At 56.1% G+C, this 16,494-nt stretch overlaps 1 protein-coding gene across 6 annotated transcripts; it reads right to left on the bottom strand.

Moving 5' to 3' along the window:
* Positions 1 to 5,267: 5,267 nt before the first annotated feature.
* HEMK1 (HemK methyltransferase family member 1) lies at positions 5,268 to 16,062 on the bottom strand. Of its 6 annotated transcripts, none has more exons than XM_027587306.1 (12): positions 15,974 to 16,062; positions 15,041 to 15,184; positions 14,535 to 14,913; positions 14,151 to 14,242; positions 13,732 to 13,825; positions 9,276 to 9,410; positions 8,888 to 8,952; positions 8,571 to 8,620; positions 7,269 to 7,377; positions 6,097 to 6,192; positions 5,832 to 5,945; positions 5,268 to 5,680 (listed from the first exon to the last, which is right to left on the bottom strand). In XM_027587306.1, the coding sequence occupies exons 3-12, from the start codon at positions 14,760 to 14,762 to the stop codon at positions 5,587 to 5,589; spliced, it is 1,077 nt and encodes a 358-aa protein (XP_027443107.1). In that variant the 5' UTR covers positions 14,763 to 14,913; positions 15,041 to 15,184; positions 15,974 to 16,062; the 3' UTR covers positions 5,268 to 5,586. The 6 variants fall into 6 exon arrangements, with proteins under 6 accessions (XP_027443107.1, XP_035580033.1, XP_027443103.1 ...); XM_035724140.1 differs by having other exon boundaries at positions 14,573 to 14,913; XM_027587302.1 differs by lacking the exon at positions 15,041 to 15,184 and having other exon boundaries at positions 15,974 to 16,059.
* Positions 16,063 to 16,494: the final 432 nt, after the last annotated feature.

Here is a 16,494-nt window from a genome sequence, read left to right as displayed (position 1 = left end):
ATGGTGGCTCCAGGCACCCCAGGCTCCAATCAGAGTCACGGGCCCGTTGTGGTCCTGGCCACCCCCTCCTCCATCCAGTCGCTCAACAATGGTTAAGCTACCATGAGGAGCTACCTTAGGAGCTACCTGAAGAGTCATATGAAAGAGTCACACCACCCAAGCAAATGACCACAGGCCCTTGGCAGCAATGGAGGCCGAGAGCACTGCACCAGGAGTCAGGAGGCAAGTGCTATGCGACCCTGAGTAACCTCCTTCCTTCTGTTTAGAAAGAGGGAGGGGGCGCCTGGGTGGCTCAGTCAGTTAAGTGACTGCCTCCGGCTCAGGTCATGATCCCAGGGTCCTGGGATCAAGCCCCGCATCAGGCTCCCTGCTTAGCAGAAAGCCTGCTTCTCCCTTTCCCTCTGCCTGCCCCTCTGCCTACCTGTGCTCTCTGTCATCAAATAAATAAAAAATATCTTTAAAAAAAAATAGAAAGAGGGAGAATCAGGGAGTAGACATGAGTCTTGCTACAATCCACCCCATCTATTACGATCAGGCCCCTCTGGGCTTCGTCCAAAGTATATCCAGAGAATCCACATTCTCAGACCTGCCATGAGGCACACCAGCCCATGTCTGGCCTCCCAGTAGCTCTCCCTGCAGCAGAGCCCGAGCCCCCTTCATCTGTAGTGGAATCTTGGTCCTAGCCTGGACAGGGACAGGGTCAAGGACTCTGTCACTTCAGCTTTGGGAACCACAGGCTGAAAATCCCAGGAACGACTTAATTCTACTGAGCCACAGAGCCCAGGCCAGGCCTGTAGCAGGAGCTAAGCACTGGCTGGTGGCTGGAAGAAGCCGAACCCTCCACAGCTTACATGGAGGGGTCAGGTCCATCAGCTTGAAGTAAAGGACTGCTGTACCCATTTCACAGATATGGTATCTGCAACCCAGAGAGTTCACATACTCAAGAGGTGCTGGGCCAGCCACGTGACTCCCCGGGGGCCAAGACCAGGCTCAGATCCAGTCTCTGCGATCCTCTCCGAAGGCCACCGCAGATGGGCTGTGGACACCAGCCTTGCTTTCCCTCCCTTGTTCGCAGTCCCATTCCCCAGCCGCCCCTGGTGCCAGTTCAGCCTCTCCAGGGCCCACCCTGAGCACTCTTCTAGCCTTTTCGCTGCAAGGGCCAGCTCTCTACCACATGTGAGACCTGTGGATGGGGGGGCCTGGACAGCTTAGGTCTCCAGATGGAGCAGGGCTCCCCACCCCCCACCCCAGGCACTGCAGCCACCCCAGCTCTCAAAGCAGAGGTATTCAAGGCTTTGAATATCATGCACCTCAAAATCCCTCCAGCTCCTGCCCATTGCCAAAGCCACTTCCACTTTTAGGTATCTGTTAGAGCAGCACTTCACTTCAGGTACTACCATCTGTAGTAGTTTCCTATCGCTGCTATAACATATTACCGCAAATCTGGTGGCTTCAAACAACACAAACTTATTATCTTACAGTTCTGGAGGTCAGAAATCCAAATTAGCTTTACTAGGTGAAAATCAAGGTATTGGCAGGATTCTGTTCTTTCTTGAGGCTCTAGGGTAGAATCCATTTCCTCGCCCTTGCCAGTGTCTAGTGGCTGTCTGCATTCCTTGGCTCATGGCCCTTTCCCCCCAGCTGCCTGTGACGTCTGCTTCCCTCGCATCTCCTCTGACAGTCCGGCCCCCCTCTTCTAAGGACACTTGTTGATTACAACTGAGCCCATTTGAATAATCCAGGCTAATCTTTCCATCTCAAGATCCTTGACTTAATCACACCCACAAAATTCCTTTTGCCATGTAAGGTTACACATTCACAGGGTTGGGGCATTTAGGACACAGGCATCTTTGGGGCCATTTTTCCATCTGCCACAGGAGGGGTAGGGTTGCTTTGCCGGTCCCCAGCTCCGTCCAGAGGGCTGATCCAGGACTGAGGATCAGGCCTCTATTAGTGACAAGGGATCAGGCCGTTATTCCGGCCAAGACTCTGGCTGGGGGCTGGCTGGAGCCCAGAGCTCCAGGAAACCTGGCGCCTGCCCCTGCTGCCGCCAAGGACAGCCTGTACTCCTGGCGCAGCTGCTGCGCACAGATCAGGTGCACTTGAGCCCATTAGCAGCCATGGTTCAACTGGGACAGCTGCCTAGCTCGGCCGGGCCCTCATGGCTTCTTCTCCCTACTGGCCAAAGTATGCAAAAGCTGCAGTCAGATCAGACGTGAGCCGCACAGGAAGTCCCAGCTTCATTCTAGAAAACACATACGTTGCTGGTTTATTAGTGGATATTACTGACCATGGGGCCCCGGAGAGATGAGGGAGGTTTGGGGCAGAATGTCACTGGTGTTGGCTAGGGGCTGGCGGCGAGAATAGAGAGGTCAGGGCAGGCGTTCTGGAGGAGGCAGCATCTGTGTTACAGCCTGAAGGAGGGGATCATTTGGACTGGCGGGGGTGGGCAAGGCACTCCTGATGAAAGGCACTGCCTGGGTAAAGGGAAGGAGTTGTGTTTAGGGAATGGAGAATTCTGCAGGGAGGCTGCGGTCCAGGGCAGCAGACTAAAGAATCCAAAAGCGGACAGGGAAGGACATGCTGGCCTGAAAAGGTTAAAGCAGTTCTCAAAGCCTGTTAGCAGTGGAACCCGCTGTTGAGGGAAGCTTACTCAGCGCATTGACGGGCCTTTGAAAGGGTCTGCAGGGCCTTTCCCAGAGCCATCCTCCCCCAGCTCTTCAGACCTGAACTCTGTAGGATACAGCGACCACACTCGTGTCATGAGGAGACAGCCAAGGGTTTAGGGCATGGATTGGCAGCAGTTAATGGCCCAGGGTCCAGCTACAGGCGGGTGCTGGAAAAGGGTTTGGGGGGCACATTTCAATAGAGCAGCTAGATGGGCCCCCCATGGAGAAGCCCATGGGCAGCTAGAACAAGCATCCAGCTGTGAGGTAAAGCCTCAGTTTCCTCAGCTGTCAGCAGAGGGGATGGAGTTGCTTTCAGAGTACATCAGTCAAGAACTCTTACGCCCCCTGCCCAGGCTTAGGGCTTGGCTAAAGGAGGCTGGGTGGGCAATAGACACATCCCTCAAGACCTCAGGGGCCTGAAGAGCCTGGACTCTACCATCAGCTCCGTGACACATGCTAGAGGGGGTAACTCATCTCTTGCTCTGGCCCCAGGAAGGTGGGAAGACAGGGCAGGTGAGCCTGGCTTTCTCCAGGCAGAGCCATTGGCTATTGTAGCCTGGACCTCAGAGCATTCAAGCCCTGTGAGGAGGGACAGGAGGGGCCTCACGGTTTTCTGGGAAGGGTTGTCCCCAAAAGTGGCTCCCACTTCAGTGACCCCAGCTGTCCCTACACTGTTACTGTCCTCATGATGTTACCTTAAGGTGCCATATCCACATGTTTGCCAAGACCTTTCCTCAGTGATGGGTCTGAGGCCAGGAGAGTGAGACCATCAGGGAAGCCAGCACTGGCTGAGGTGTGGCCCAGGCTGGGGGACAAGGGGCAACAGACTGCTGGCTCAGGGCAGTTGCCCGGAGATGCTGCCAAAGACAGCAAGAGCCAAAGGGCACGGGCAGGAGGAAAAGGGCAATACCAGTAAGGCCGTACGCAGGCAGAGGTCTGAGAGCACAAGGGGCTCCGAAAGCCAGGAGCCTCACTCTGACTCTGCCCTATAGCACCCTCCCAGGTTCCTTCCAGATAGCCATGACAGGGAGTTCCTGCTCCTCCTCAAAGGAGTCCATGCAGCTGGGGCTGGGCAAGGGGCAGGATACTGGAGCCCTGGGAGCCACTGTGTGGCCCCTGCTAAGGCACATGTGACCCCCCCAGCCACAGTGTGTGTGTGGGGGGGTCAGTCAGGCCAGGTATGACCCCAGCAGTGTAGACCCCCAAAGGCAGGGACCTTATTTCCCATCTCCACTTGGCTAGCTCCCACCACGGGGTGTGAGGCCCCCCTTCTCTTGGGGAGTGCCTGCCAGGAGAGTGAGCATTCCGATGTCAGCTACCCATGCCGCCTGGCTGACTGAGAGTCAAAGGAAGCTGCTACCTTGCGCTGCCCTTGGAACCAGGAGACAAAGGAGCTGCCTGAGGTGCCAGTGGAGACACAGCCCTGGAACCCAGCAGCCTGGCCCCAGCAGAGGATGCCGCCCACTAGACCACACTGCCTCTGGCCACCGCACCACCAGATCAGGCCCTTGAAAGTGCCAGGGGGTGATATGAGGAACTTGAGAAACAAGACAGAGGATCATAGGGGAAGGGAGGGGAGAATGAAACAAGACGAAACCAGAGAGGGAGACAAACCATAAGAGACTCTGAATCTTGGGAAACAAACTGAGGGTTGCTGGAGTGGAGGGGGCTGGGAGGGATGAGGTGTCTGGGTGATGGGCACTGGGGAGGGTATGTGCTATGGTGAGTGCTGTGAATTGTGTAAGACTGATGAATCACAGACCTGTACCCCTGAAATAAATAATAAGTTATACATTAATAATTTTTAAAAAGGCAAAAAACAAAACAAAACAAAAAAACAAGAAAAAGAAAGTGCCAGTGGGGTGAGCCAGCTCGGTCTGCCATGTTCCTCAGGACCCAACCTGATGCAGGGTCACATCAGCACCTGCCAACTTGGAGGTTTCCTGCTGCTGTGGGCAGGAGGGCTGGGCTTCTAGGCCTCCAGGAGGCCACACATCTGCACAGACCAGAGCGGGGGTGGAGGTCACAACCAGGTGCCCGCTCTTCTGGGCTTCTCGCTCTCCCTAGCCCCAACCAGGGACAGAGGGGTGATTGTCTTGGAAACTCCAAGATCAATTGGAAGGAATGTTTTAACCAAAAGCTACGGTAATAAAAAGTAAACATAAACCCTGCTCACTCCTCACTGACACAAGCCTTCCGTTAAATAAACGTGGATGTGTGATACCAGAACAGTGCAGGCCCTCAGCCCACTGCCCTCCAGCAAGCAGGCAGCCATCTCTGAGCTGAAGCTCAGACGACATTCCTGTGCTCAGAGCCTAGGCCCAGTCAGGGAAGTGTGTGGGAGCACACCCAGGGCAGTGGAGGGCTAAGTCAACCCCCAGGAGTGAGCTGCGCAGTGCCAAGGCCCCTGGCATCTAAGGCCCAGGAGGGGCACCCATGTGCCTTTTTCCACGCCGTGTTCCCACACCCCCATTAGGTGGGAGACTGATGGCCAGCCCTGCTGGGGCAGGAGGAAGCTCTTACCCCCAGCACTGCCTGGGGACAAGGGGTCAGGCGGCCCACAAATCACAGTAACAAAACATTAGATCACTACTTGTTGATCTCTCGACACTTTATTGGCCCTATCTCCCAACATCCCCAAGGCAATTCCACCCACAGAGACATTGAGCAACCTGCCCTTGGCAATGCTGATGGGATGGAACCAGACCGGGAACCTGGGTCTGCTCAGCTCTGGGCCAAACTATGGATGCCCCTGTTCTGTGCCACCCCAGGAAAAATATCCCCACCCTTGCTTCTACCCCCAAGGCTCCTAGAACGTAAAGAAATGTAGAATGGCAGAACCGTGGGAAATGTCATAAGCATCTGGGTTGTGGAAGGTACCATCACCTCCCTCCAAGTGGCTCTCCAGGAAGAACGATCAGCCAGGCACTCTGGCAGCCTGAGGCCCTGGCCAGGCATCCGCGGGGCAGCCACGCTGTCGCCCAGACCTCCGGATGTGCAGGAACCGGGGCCTAAGGAGACAGGGGCAAGAGGCTGATTCCTGCCTGGTCCCAGGGGATGCGCAGGGTGGGAACGGCGCACTCTCCCTGCAGCCCCACAGCCGGAGCTGCGGACAGCCTGGGTAGAAAGACCAGTGTGGTGGTGGGGGTGGGCAGAGCTCACCTCCCACAGAAGTCCCTGCGCACAGCCACGAGACCAAGGGACAGGTTAGGCCGGCTCTGAAGCCAGCTGCCAACAAGCTCTGGGTGTCTTGGGTCCACTTCTAAGAAAATGCTCCTACATGGGGGAGAGATGGGTCAGCTCAACCAGGCAGGGTTGGGACGTGCACTTCTGCGCTGCCTGGACTGGGAGGGGTGGGGTAAGAATGACTATTAGGGTAGGCCCAGTACACACTGGGACAGACCCAGGAGACCTGCCCTATCCATACCCAGAGTCCTTCAGGAGCCAAGGTGCCAGGGCCAAGATGTGGGTAATGATGTCCATGCCCTCCTCCCCACCATCCAAGGCTAGTGGGTCTTCGTAGCTGAAGGGGAAACAGAGGAAGGTGAGAGCCTCTGAAAAGTGTGGAAGAGAAGAGCAGGGCCCTCCACAAAGGGGCCCTGTGGAACTTACACTCTCAGCCTCAGAAAATCTGAGGGCCCAGAAGAGAGGGCCCCCAAATAGCAGCTCTGATTCTCTTACCTCCTACAGGTAGCACCCCACCAGGCAGTGCTGGGCTGCTCAGTGAATCCCACTGACTGATAGCAGGGCATGAGGGTCTCCCCACAATAAGGCTGCTCCTATGCTTGGTCTGGGGAGGCCTGGAGCTGGCCCAGAACACTCCTGAAAACCTAGAAAAGGGGAGCCAGCACCCTGACCCACATTACCACTGCCTGTCCAAGGACTTCTGGGCCACCCCTGGTTCTCAGACCGTTTGAGAACAGGACGGTTCAGTGCAAAGCCTGGAGTAGGGTCTTAGTCCCAGCTTTCCTGCTAAGCCCCCACATGACCTTGGACCAGACATCTTTCCTCTCCGGGCCTCAATCTCCTGTAAAATGATGTATCCGGGGCGCCTGGGTGGCTCAGTTGGTTAACCGACTGCCTTCGGCCCAGGTCATGATCCTGGAGTCCTGGGATCGAGTCCCACATCGGGCTCCCTGCTCAGCAAGGAGTCTGCTTCTCCCTCTGACCCTCTTCCCTCTTGTGCTATCTCTCATTCTCTCTCTCTCAAATAAATAAATAAAATCTTTAAAAAAATAAAATAAAATAAAATAAAATGATGTACCCATCTGAGCACCTTCTATGTATTCTAGACCACATCTGATACATGAGTCATTCATTGCTAGGTCCTCCCCATGGCCCTGCAAAGGTCTACCACTCCCCTTTCAAAGGTCAGAAATGAGGCTCAGAGAGGTTCTGTGATTATCCAGTGGTCTTCAGTGGGAAGGCAGAAGCTGTACCAAGTAGGTCTGTGGGCTCCAGAATGAGCCTTTCTTTCAGCATCGCTGCCCCTTTCAGTCCCTTCTCCCTCCCTGTACCTCCCAATGGTGTAGTCCCCCAGGGCAGACACATCCTACCAGGCCCTCTCAGGCCCAGCCTCCCTCCCACCACACCCTGCACCTGCGGATCTCAGGGGCCAGCTGCTCCATGTCTTGGTGGAAGATGTAGGGAGGGTTGCTGACGACCAGGTCCATGGGGCCCCAGGGCAGGAGGTGCGCCCAGCTCCCCTCTACAGTCAAAGGGAACACAAAGCAGAGAATGGATGGTAGCTCTACCTGCCACCATGTCCCTTGGGTAGTCCCTCTCCCCAAGCCACACCCTGGGCCTATCTCTGGACCTGATAACCCAGGCTTGCAGATTAGTGCCCAGGGTCCCCAGCCAGCAGACTGGTCAGGAGCATGTACACTCTGACATGGCAGCTCTTCCCCTAGAATATCCTTGCCCTCTCTTCTTCCCGTCAGAAACCTCCTCAATAGGGCGCCTGGGTGGCTCAGTTGGTTAAGCGACTGCCTTCGGCTCAGGTCATGATCCTGGAGTCCCGGGATCGAGTCCCACATCGGGCTCCCTGCTCGGCGAGGAACCTGCTTCTCCCTCTAACCCTCCCCCCTCTTATGTACTCTCTCTCTCTCTCTCATTCTCACTCTCTCAAAATAAATAAATAAATCTTTAAAAAAAAAAAAAACCTCCTCAATAAGCAAAACTCAGTACAAGTGCCACCTTCAGGAAGGCCTCTCTGATTGCTTGGGCAAAGCAAGAGCCTCTGTCCTCTGCAGCCCCACTGGCCCTGCCATACACTGCCTCCTAGCCAATATGGACTGAGTGTATGGAGGGCGTGCCTGGTTTCAGTCAGTCAATCCCTGGCAACTCTGTTTCCTGGTTCCGTCCAGATGCCGTGTGCTACACCAGGTGTACCACACTCTAGGGATGGCACGTATGAGGCTCAAAGATCCTGTGGATATGTAATGCAGCCAGAACCAGAGCCAGAACCCAAGGACACTCTGCAAAGGTGTGGCTGAGCTGTACCGTGTCCGGGCCAGACACAGGGGCAGGGTAGGCAGGAGCTAAAGTATTAAAGTATTTCGGTCCTAAAGGCTTTCTCTTGAGCTTCTGCTTATCTCTCAACAACAAGCAAGACCTAGTTAAAAACTCATTAGTTATGGGGGGGTTCAGAAAGTAAGAAAGACCCTGTGGCCGGTCCCTGCACGGGTCAGGTCAGCCCACAAGGCAACAGGGACTTGCCTGTCCTGAGCAGGGATTGGTCTGAGATCCCCCATATGTGTACGTGTGTGTGTACACGTGCGCACGGGCATGTATAAGTGAATGGTGGGAAAGCCCTCCTTCCATTTCTGCAGAGTGCCCATCCACCAAGCAGCACCAGTGCCCAGGATCCACCCCCCCAGGGAAGGCCAGTAGGGAAGATACCTAAGGTCACATCGAGGGGGACAATCCGAATTCTGTCCAGCAACCGAAGCCTGGAGAGATGGGAAGTGAGGTGAGCACAGCGGAGACTCCTACCCATGGCTACCAGGACTACGAGAATAAACCCTTCTTGGACTGACAGGTCTCTGGTGCCCACCGTCCTTCATAACCCTGTGGGATCCATGCCAGGCCGCCCCACCCCACCTCCCCTTTCTTAGGAGTGGAAAGCAGACATCAGTGAGTAAGGTAACTAGGGATTGAGAAGAGGCCCCAAAGCTGGACTTCCCCAATCCTGGCCCTTTTTACCCCTGTCCACCTACCTTTGAGCATTCTCCTGGGTCAGGCAGATGGCAGCTTCTCCTTTATCCACGGCAATGACTCGGCTCTGCCCCAAGAACAAACGAAGGGCACATAGGAGGCAGGGTGCCCAGAGAAGCCAGGCCTGGATACCAGAGCTCCCCTCCATCCCCCTACCAGAGAGGAGGGAAATACCCAACAGCTGTCCCCTCTTTGTAGCCAGGGTCTGGCCAGACAAAAGGGGATGAGGGCTGTGACCATGACGGGCTGGGGGCAGCCCTGTCCTCCCATGTCTGGCCACCTCCCACCAAGTGCTTCTAGCAGAGATGGGGGGGGGGGATCAGTGGGAGGGGCAGTGAGTGGCAGTCCCAGCCTACATGGGGGGGTCACAGGGATGCAGAGGGGGCTCACCTGGGGAAGCTGACTCAGCAGGCTGAGGGCAATGGCTCCCGATCCGCAGCCCACCTCCAGGATGAGGGGGCCACCTTGGGCTCCCACTGTACAGGGACTCTGGGCCACCTCCTCCAGCACCCATTCAACCAGCTCCTGTGAGGCAGAGGGGTCCGAATCAGAGTCAGTGCCAACCTGGCCCCCCTGGGGGTCTTGGTACAGAGGCCCAAGCATGGTTAGGCCCTGTGTGAAGGTAGAGGGGTGGCTAAAGCCAGACTGATATTCATGTCAGGCCGTGGGTAGATCACTCTGCCTCTCCATGCCTCAGATTCCCCATCTGTAAAACTGAGCAACTGAGGATAACCAAACTCATCGGGTGGCAGGGGGATTAAACAGAACCACACTCATGAAACATGGATCCCATTCCCAGTATACGGTAAGTGTTCAATAAACCCCAGCGAGGCCCTTTACAGACAGCCTCCCATCTTGTGCTCATGGCAATGCTAAGAACCATACCTGATGGTCCCTGGCCACTTCCTCTGTGACTGGCCCTGCTTCCAGAGCTTTCCCTCCATTAATCTGTTGGATCCTCACAACCAGCCATTGAGGAAGCCAAGTCCCCTCCTGGAGCCCAACTTACAGCTCACAATTGCTAATTACCAGGAGCCGGATTGTTCCCAGCTTCTTCACAGAGCTGGACTTAGGACACCCCCAGGGAGGTTTCTAGACCAAAAGGACAGGGAATTCCCTGGGGGTGGGGCACAGTAGGGAGAAGACAGTCCTGCCTGAGCCCCATATCCAAAGGGACTATGGTATACACAGGGCGCAGGTTAAGTGGGCACAATGTGACAGGAGATGCCTGACTGCACCACACCTGTCTCAGGGGCCAGGGGACACTTCTAGACAGTGTCACTTTGGAAACAATAGGCTTTCAAGTCTTGTCCACCCTCTGCCACCTGCAGAGACTGTGCATGGAAGCCAACAGAGGGTAGAGGTGAGGGTGGAGGGCTGCTGCCGCCCAGAAGCCAACTGTTTCTAATGAGCAGTGGAGTGAGGGCCCAAGTAGCCAGGCATGGAGCTGGGGAAGGGCAGTGTGCTTCATTCTCAAAGGCAGCCAGCCCTTAGGAGAGGTCGCTCTACTTGGGACTCCGGGATCCCAGGCAGGGCTGGCTCAGGGAATGGGCAGAGGGATCAGCAAGTGGGTGCTTCCCTCATCTATAAAGAGATCCACCTCCTCTGGAAAGGCTTCCTCACTCCCTGCCAGGCTCTCTCTCATGGCTTTCCTCACCATTGAGTCTCAAGTCTAGGATGCGGTTTGCCTCTCCCACCAGACTGAAGGCTCCATGATGGGAAGACCAGGGATCCAACCCATCACAGTGTGTCCCAGAGGCAAGGTCTGACCCTCAGGGGGCCTCTTGGCTACTTCCCAAGGGCTTGGCAAGCTCTCAGTGGTTGTGGGAAGCCACCCTGAGTCTCAGATCCCCCACCAGGTCCCCCCATATCTCCAACGTCAACAGTCAGGCTCAGTGGCTCCAGATCGCTCAGACCCATTTTTCACTTAAGCTCCTCAGTGCTAAGTCCCAAAAGGCATTTCATCCTTCCAGGCCCCCCAATCCCCAGAGCAGAGAGCTCACCTGTCCCCAGGGTAGCAAGTCCAAGGCAGGTAGAACTTGGCCAGTGGGTCCGACGCTTTCTATTCCCCCCACCTGCTCCCACCAGGCCTGTACCAGGCACTACTGGAGAATTTAAGGGTGCTTGCAGCAATCTGGGCCCTCAGTGTTGGGACTGACATAGTGCAAGCAGCCTAGGGCTGTGGAGGAGACTGTGGTCTCAGTGCTGAGGCCATGTATGAGTGGCTGGTAGGAGAGCTGAGACTTGTCAGGGGTGTGAGCATTTCCTGGTTTCCTGGCCACAGATAGACCTACTCTGGTTGGAGAATGACCTCTTGGCCAGCCTCCTCACAAAGACACCCTTGACCTGAGAGACACATACCACACACATGAACAGCCACCCCGGGCAGCATGTGAAGCTGAGAGACTGGGTGCCCACTGCCACCAGTGCCCTCTGTTACACTCCAGAGGATCATCTTGGCTATGGGACCACCTGGGGTCTAAGGGTAGAGACCACCCACAAAAGTCCAAAAACTCTCCTCTTCACCAAGTGAAGATCCTCCAGCCTCCATCAGTCTGAAATTGGTGGCTCTTTAGGGAAGGCTGAGGGCGCCTGGGTGGCTCAGTTGGTTAAGCGACTGCCTTCGGCTCAGGTCATGATCCTGGAGTCCTGGGATCAAGTCCCGCCTCGGGCTCCCTGCTCAGCAGGGAGCCTGCTTCTCCCTCTGACCCTCTTCCCTCTCATGCTCTCTATGTCTCAAATAAATAAATAAAATCTTTAAAACAAAACAATGTTTAGGGAAGGCTGAAAGCCAAGTGGTCACAGACCCAGGGCACCTCCTCCAGGTGAATAAGGGAAAAATCCAAAACCATGATGGGATAGGGATAGGAGGGAATGTGGGGAACAGGGAGCTTTTGGCTCTGCTGGAGCCACTGTCTCAGAAGGACCCTATACCCCCTCAAAAGGTCGGCCCAGGCCTCAGCAGGACCTGAGTGCTGTGAGCACCCTCCATTAGGATGCTCTGCATGGGCAGCCCGAGGAGGGTGGCATTGCCTCCCTCAAGCCAATCACAGACAAGGCATTGAGCCTCCTACACCCCACAGAGCCTCACCTCGCCAGGCTGGATAAGAATGGTTCACACTCCCAGCCTTGGGTTTCCCACTGTACACACTGCCAGGCTAAGGGCTGAGCCACCTTCCCGCCCACAGGGAAAGCCCAACTCATCGGGCCACATGCCACCTACAGCTTCGCATTTCTGACTTCTGCCCCTGTCATCAGAAACTGCCCTTCGGTGGATGGAAAGAACAGAGGCACCATGATCTCTTCCCTGCCCCCATTCTCCCTACTCCCTGCCACAGGCCACGTCCTCTCAAGTTCTTGGTAAAGCACCCCCCAGTGCGGCTTCACATTGGGGCAAACCTGGCAAGTTCTCAGAAATGTCTGTACAGTGAGGTGAGGACCTGGCCTCCCAACCACAGCCTCCCCCTCCATCTTCCCTCCCCCTCCTCCTTGCAGCAGAGCTGCTCTCCTGGCCCAGACCCACACAAGAATGGCGGGGGAGGCCCCACATGGGAGCCAGAAGTCCACATCCAACGTTCAGAACCCTGGAGCGCATGGCTGGTGCCGGGTCAGCCCTGAGGGGATTCAAAGGTCATCCTGGTTGCTTCCCTCCCATGCCCTGACCCTTGGCAGCCTCAGGAGACAGTGAGTGACCTCCCAGCCAGAGGTCACAGGCTTGGGGAAGACACACAGTAGCCTCCCAAGAGGCTACAGGTGGCAGGCCACATCCTGCTCTGGATCTCTGCACCCCATCCCAGCTCGTCCAATCCCAGATGGGGTAGCCCCACGGGAGGTTTGGGGCCCTGACCCAGAGTCAGGAAGTCTGAACGCTGCCCCCATTCTCCTCCCCTTGGCAGCCTTGTGACTTCAGGAAGTTCTCAGATTCCCTACTGTCCCTCCCAACGCTGGGCTGTAAGGCAAGGACCTGGCTTCTCAACCACATGATGTGGAAGTGCATGTGGTCAGAGGGTTTCTCGGCTGGGCGAGACAGGCTAGGAAAGTGAGGAGGGGCTCTGGGTCCCTTTTTGGGCAGGTGAATGAAGGCTGATCTTTCCCAGGAATGGTTGTATGCCTGGGTACCTTTCGAGAAACACCCCTCCTCAGAACCTGGTGCCCTCTAGCTTGCCCATCAGCCCACACACGGCTCCATTCACCTGCTCTGCTCTCTGTCACTCACCATTCACCTGCTCTGCTCTCTGTCACTCCTTATAAGGTTAGGGGGAAGCCCAAGAAGGGCCACAGAAAGCATCTCTCCCAGAATAAGGGTGCCTCACCCAGGGACAGCATGCTAGGGCCACACAATCCCTAGTCCTAGTAATTTGAGGGACAGGAGGGGATTACCTGACCAGACAGTAGATCTAGGAGGACTGCCAAGTCACAGATTCCTTCCACAGCCTCCCTAGTCCGAAGGCCCAACCCTCTTATCATCTGGGTCCAGAGAGGACAGTGACTTACCTGAGGTCACATAGCTGTACCAGGCCTCAGGGTGTCCAGCTGGAACCCTATCCACTTCACCCATGCCTCCTGAGGAGGAGGAGGGCATTTTCCCACCATGGATTGGGTAGGCCAGGCCTGCGTACTGGGGCAGTGGCCTGAGATATGAGGACAGTCAAGGAGGCCAGCAGGAGACCCCTGCACTCTTGGCCCCACCTACCCAGCCAACCAGGACACACCAGTATGGAAGAGCAAGGCCTCTGAGAACCACAATCATGGGGTCCCAGCACCCCCTGGAGGAAGTCCGGGGCAAGACAGGTGCCCTAAACACCACCCTCAACTCCATCCTGCCCTGTCCTACTGGCACACCTACCTCTGTTTCCGGGCGAGGGATGAACACTGGGGGGGCCATCTTCAGACTGAGTCCTTGAAAGTCCCACTCCCCGAGGATGTACTGCAAAGGCATCCTGCAGAGGGGGCAGCTGGGTGATCAGTGCCAGAGCCTGGACCAACAGGACCATGACTGGGTTGAGAGATACCACTTGTGGGATACCAAAAATGTCAGGTCGGGTCATGCCTCCTGTGCCCCAGGACTCTGCGCCAAGCCAAGGCCTTTCCCCCCTCCCTTTTTCCTTTCCATTCGCATGATCCCCCTCTCATCAATACTCCATACCAGTACCTCCCCAGTCGTTGGATACTTTCTTCCTTCCTGACGATGAATTAGTTGGGCTGGGGGAAACCAGACACCTGTTCCCCACACAGAGCCCTCACGTCTGGCCCATGGGTGCTCACCTTTGCAATCGGCGGCTACTCAGCTCCTGGATGCACTGTAGCTGCCAAGAGGTCAGGGGCTGGGTCCAAAGTACTGGTCTCAGGCTCTGAAACTGCCCCACAGAGAATGTGAGCAGCTGGCTCCCCAATCTAGGGGCCTGACCCAGGTTTATGTGGACAATGCCTGTGGGCCCAACATTGGCCACCTTGGTCATCCCTGGACCCCTACCGTCTGACACACACTGTAATAGTTCATTGGATGAATGAATAAGTATCTACCTAAGACATTCCTTCAGAAAATTCCCATCACTCTCAGCACTCTCAGTGGGGCAGAAAAGCCCAGATGTTCTTCCCCAGGGTCCTCCCTCCCCCCTCTTCTGCCCTCTTGACAACTCTGCACTTAACTGTTTTGGCTCCAAGGACATGAGCCACGATGTACTCACTGGATGCCTGGGCCTCAGGGATGCCCCTCTTCTCAAAGACTGCAGTCCAGTGGCTGACCACCTCTGTGGCATTCAGTGGCCCAGCCAGAGGCAGATGGGGTTGCCATGAGCTGAAGGCCCAGCCCCTGGTGCCTCCCCTCCTCCCAGGGCCAGACAGGAGGGCCCAGAGCATTCGGCCCCCAAGCTCCATGTCTCCAGGAAAGACTCTCCTGAGTGCTCCCAGGTCCCTAAGTCTTCCTTGTGATATCAGCTGCTGAAGATGATCACTGGCTCCAACCAGGTGGAGATGGTCACAGGCTCTGACTCCTCCAGGTGGCTTTGGTCCAGATGTGACTGCCACCCTGGGAGAGGAAGGAGAACCAGAAGAACAGTTGAGCCTAATGTGACCCACTCCCCTCTGACCTGCTGCCTGAGAGAGGGCATGCTCTTGCTCTGCTACCTCCTTAACTCCATTAGACCTTCACCCACCTATTTGATTCTTCTTGTCCTGACCAGTTATGTTTTCTTCACGTTTTTAGCTGAAGTGGGCTGAAGCCAGAGCTCAGTCCCTGGCGATGCATCCGGACCCAGGCTTGAGGGTTGAACAGATCTGTTCCACCTAGTGTGTGTGACCTTGGGAAAATCATCATTTCTAAGTTCCAGTGTCCTCCTCCATGAAATGGGGAAAATAACACCAACTCCATTGCAAGCAGTACGTTAGACAATGAATACCAAGGGCCTGAGAGCCGGCTCAACACACAGAAGGGACTCAGTGTTACATGCTCTTAACTAATATACAAGACAGAGGAGGCTGCCTTTGCTTGGGGGGCCTTGCTTTTGACATTTTGCTTGTATTGTGACTGATATGTATGCTAAAACTCTCCGTCCCCACCCCCACTTGACCCATAAGCCTAAACATCAGCATAAATTCCCAGGTTAAAAAAAAATTGACAATTTTTGTTAACTTTATATTTAAGATGTCACAAACAAGGTTTACCAGAAGGTTTAAAATCAGTGGCTCCCTTTCCCTTCGCACGGACCAAGGTCCAAACTAGCATGTACTGAGCACCTGCTAGGTGTCACATCTTCAAAAACAAGCTGGGAGGAAAAGGAGGCTCCAAGTGAGAAAGCGACTTGCCTAAGATCACCTAGCTAGAACTGCCCCAGGCAGGACACAACCCCAGGTCCTCCGGACTCCAGAGGCGGCTCTGACCACTTGAGCGTTGCCCCAGGAGGAGCCGAGGCCCGAAGTCAGGGATGCCGCTTCCCTGTCAGCTCTGCAAGGCATCGTTAATGACCCAGGCGAGGTCGCCTCTCCCCGAGCCTGTTTCCTCATCTACATAACGCGGGGTGGGGGGGGGGGGGTCCCAAGGGTATTGCAGTCCAGGGGCCCCCGTCCCGGTTCCCATTTCTAAGGCATACCTGCCTGAAGGGTTACCCCGCCCGCCCTCCTGGCGGCAGAAACTGCCGGGGCTCGGCTCCCGGATGTGCATGACTCGCGGTGCCCTCCCTCGGACGCCCCGCTTCCGGGGTCGGTGCGTCTGAGAAAGGGCTCGGGCGGATCCAGCAACCCCCCAGCTCCAGGGTTCCTAGGGCTCCTGGGTTCCAGCGGACTGCTGGGTAGGCTATGAAAGCCACGCGGGCTACGCCTGCAGCCCCACGGGTGGGAGAGTGCATAGATGTGTGGGAGGTTGCTCCCTGGGGGCCAGGGCCCTCGATTCTTCCAGAAGGTCACGGAAGGGACATGGCTCCAGCCCGCGAGGACTACGCGGACCTGGCTTTTGGGTACCCGGCCGCGGTGGTGTGTTGTCAGTCCGAGCGGGGGCGTGTCGCCAGCCAGCTCCGGGTTTGAGAACTGGGGCGCGAGATCCAGGGGCGTGGTCGAGCGTAGCCTCAAGGCCGGCCAAGCAGCACGTGGACGGATTCCAGTGTTGGGGGCGGGT

This window comes from Zalophus californianus, chromosome 1 (assembly GCF_009762305.2).
Source record: "Zalophus californianus isolate mZalCal1 chromosome 1, mZalCal1.pri.v2, whole genome shotgun sequence".
Lineage (NCBI taxonomy): Eukaryota > Metazoa > Chordata > Mammalia > Carnivora > Otariidae > Zalophus > Zalophus californianus.
Note: the sequence above shows the minus strand (reverse complement) of the source record. Positions and strands in the feature narration are given on the sequence as shown.

What these genes read in the sequence shown, in the direction of transcription:
- HEMK1 (XM_027587302.1), bottom strand. Translation starts at nt 16,044, where the DNA reads ATGCACATCCGGGAGCCGAGCCCCGGCAGTTTCTGCCGCCAGGAGGGC. An exon ending in TCCCTCGCCCGGAAACAGAG is followed by an intron (nt 9,411 to 13,731) that starts GTAGGTGTGCCA and finishes TCTGCCTCACAG; the next exon opens with GAGCTGGTTGAATGGGTGCT. An exon ending in TGCTGAGTCAGCTTCCCCAG is followed by an intron (nt 8,953 to 9,275) that starts GTGAGCCCCCTC and finishes TTCTTGGGGCAG; the next exon opens with AGCCGAGTCATTGCCGTGGA.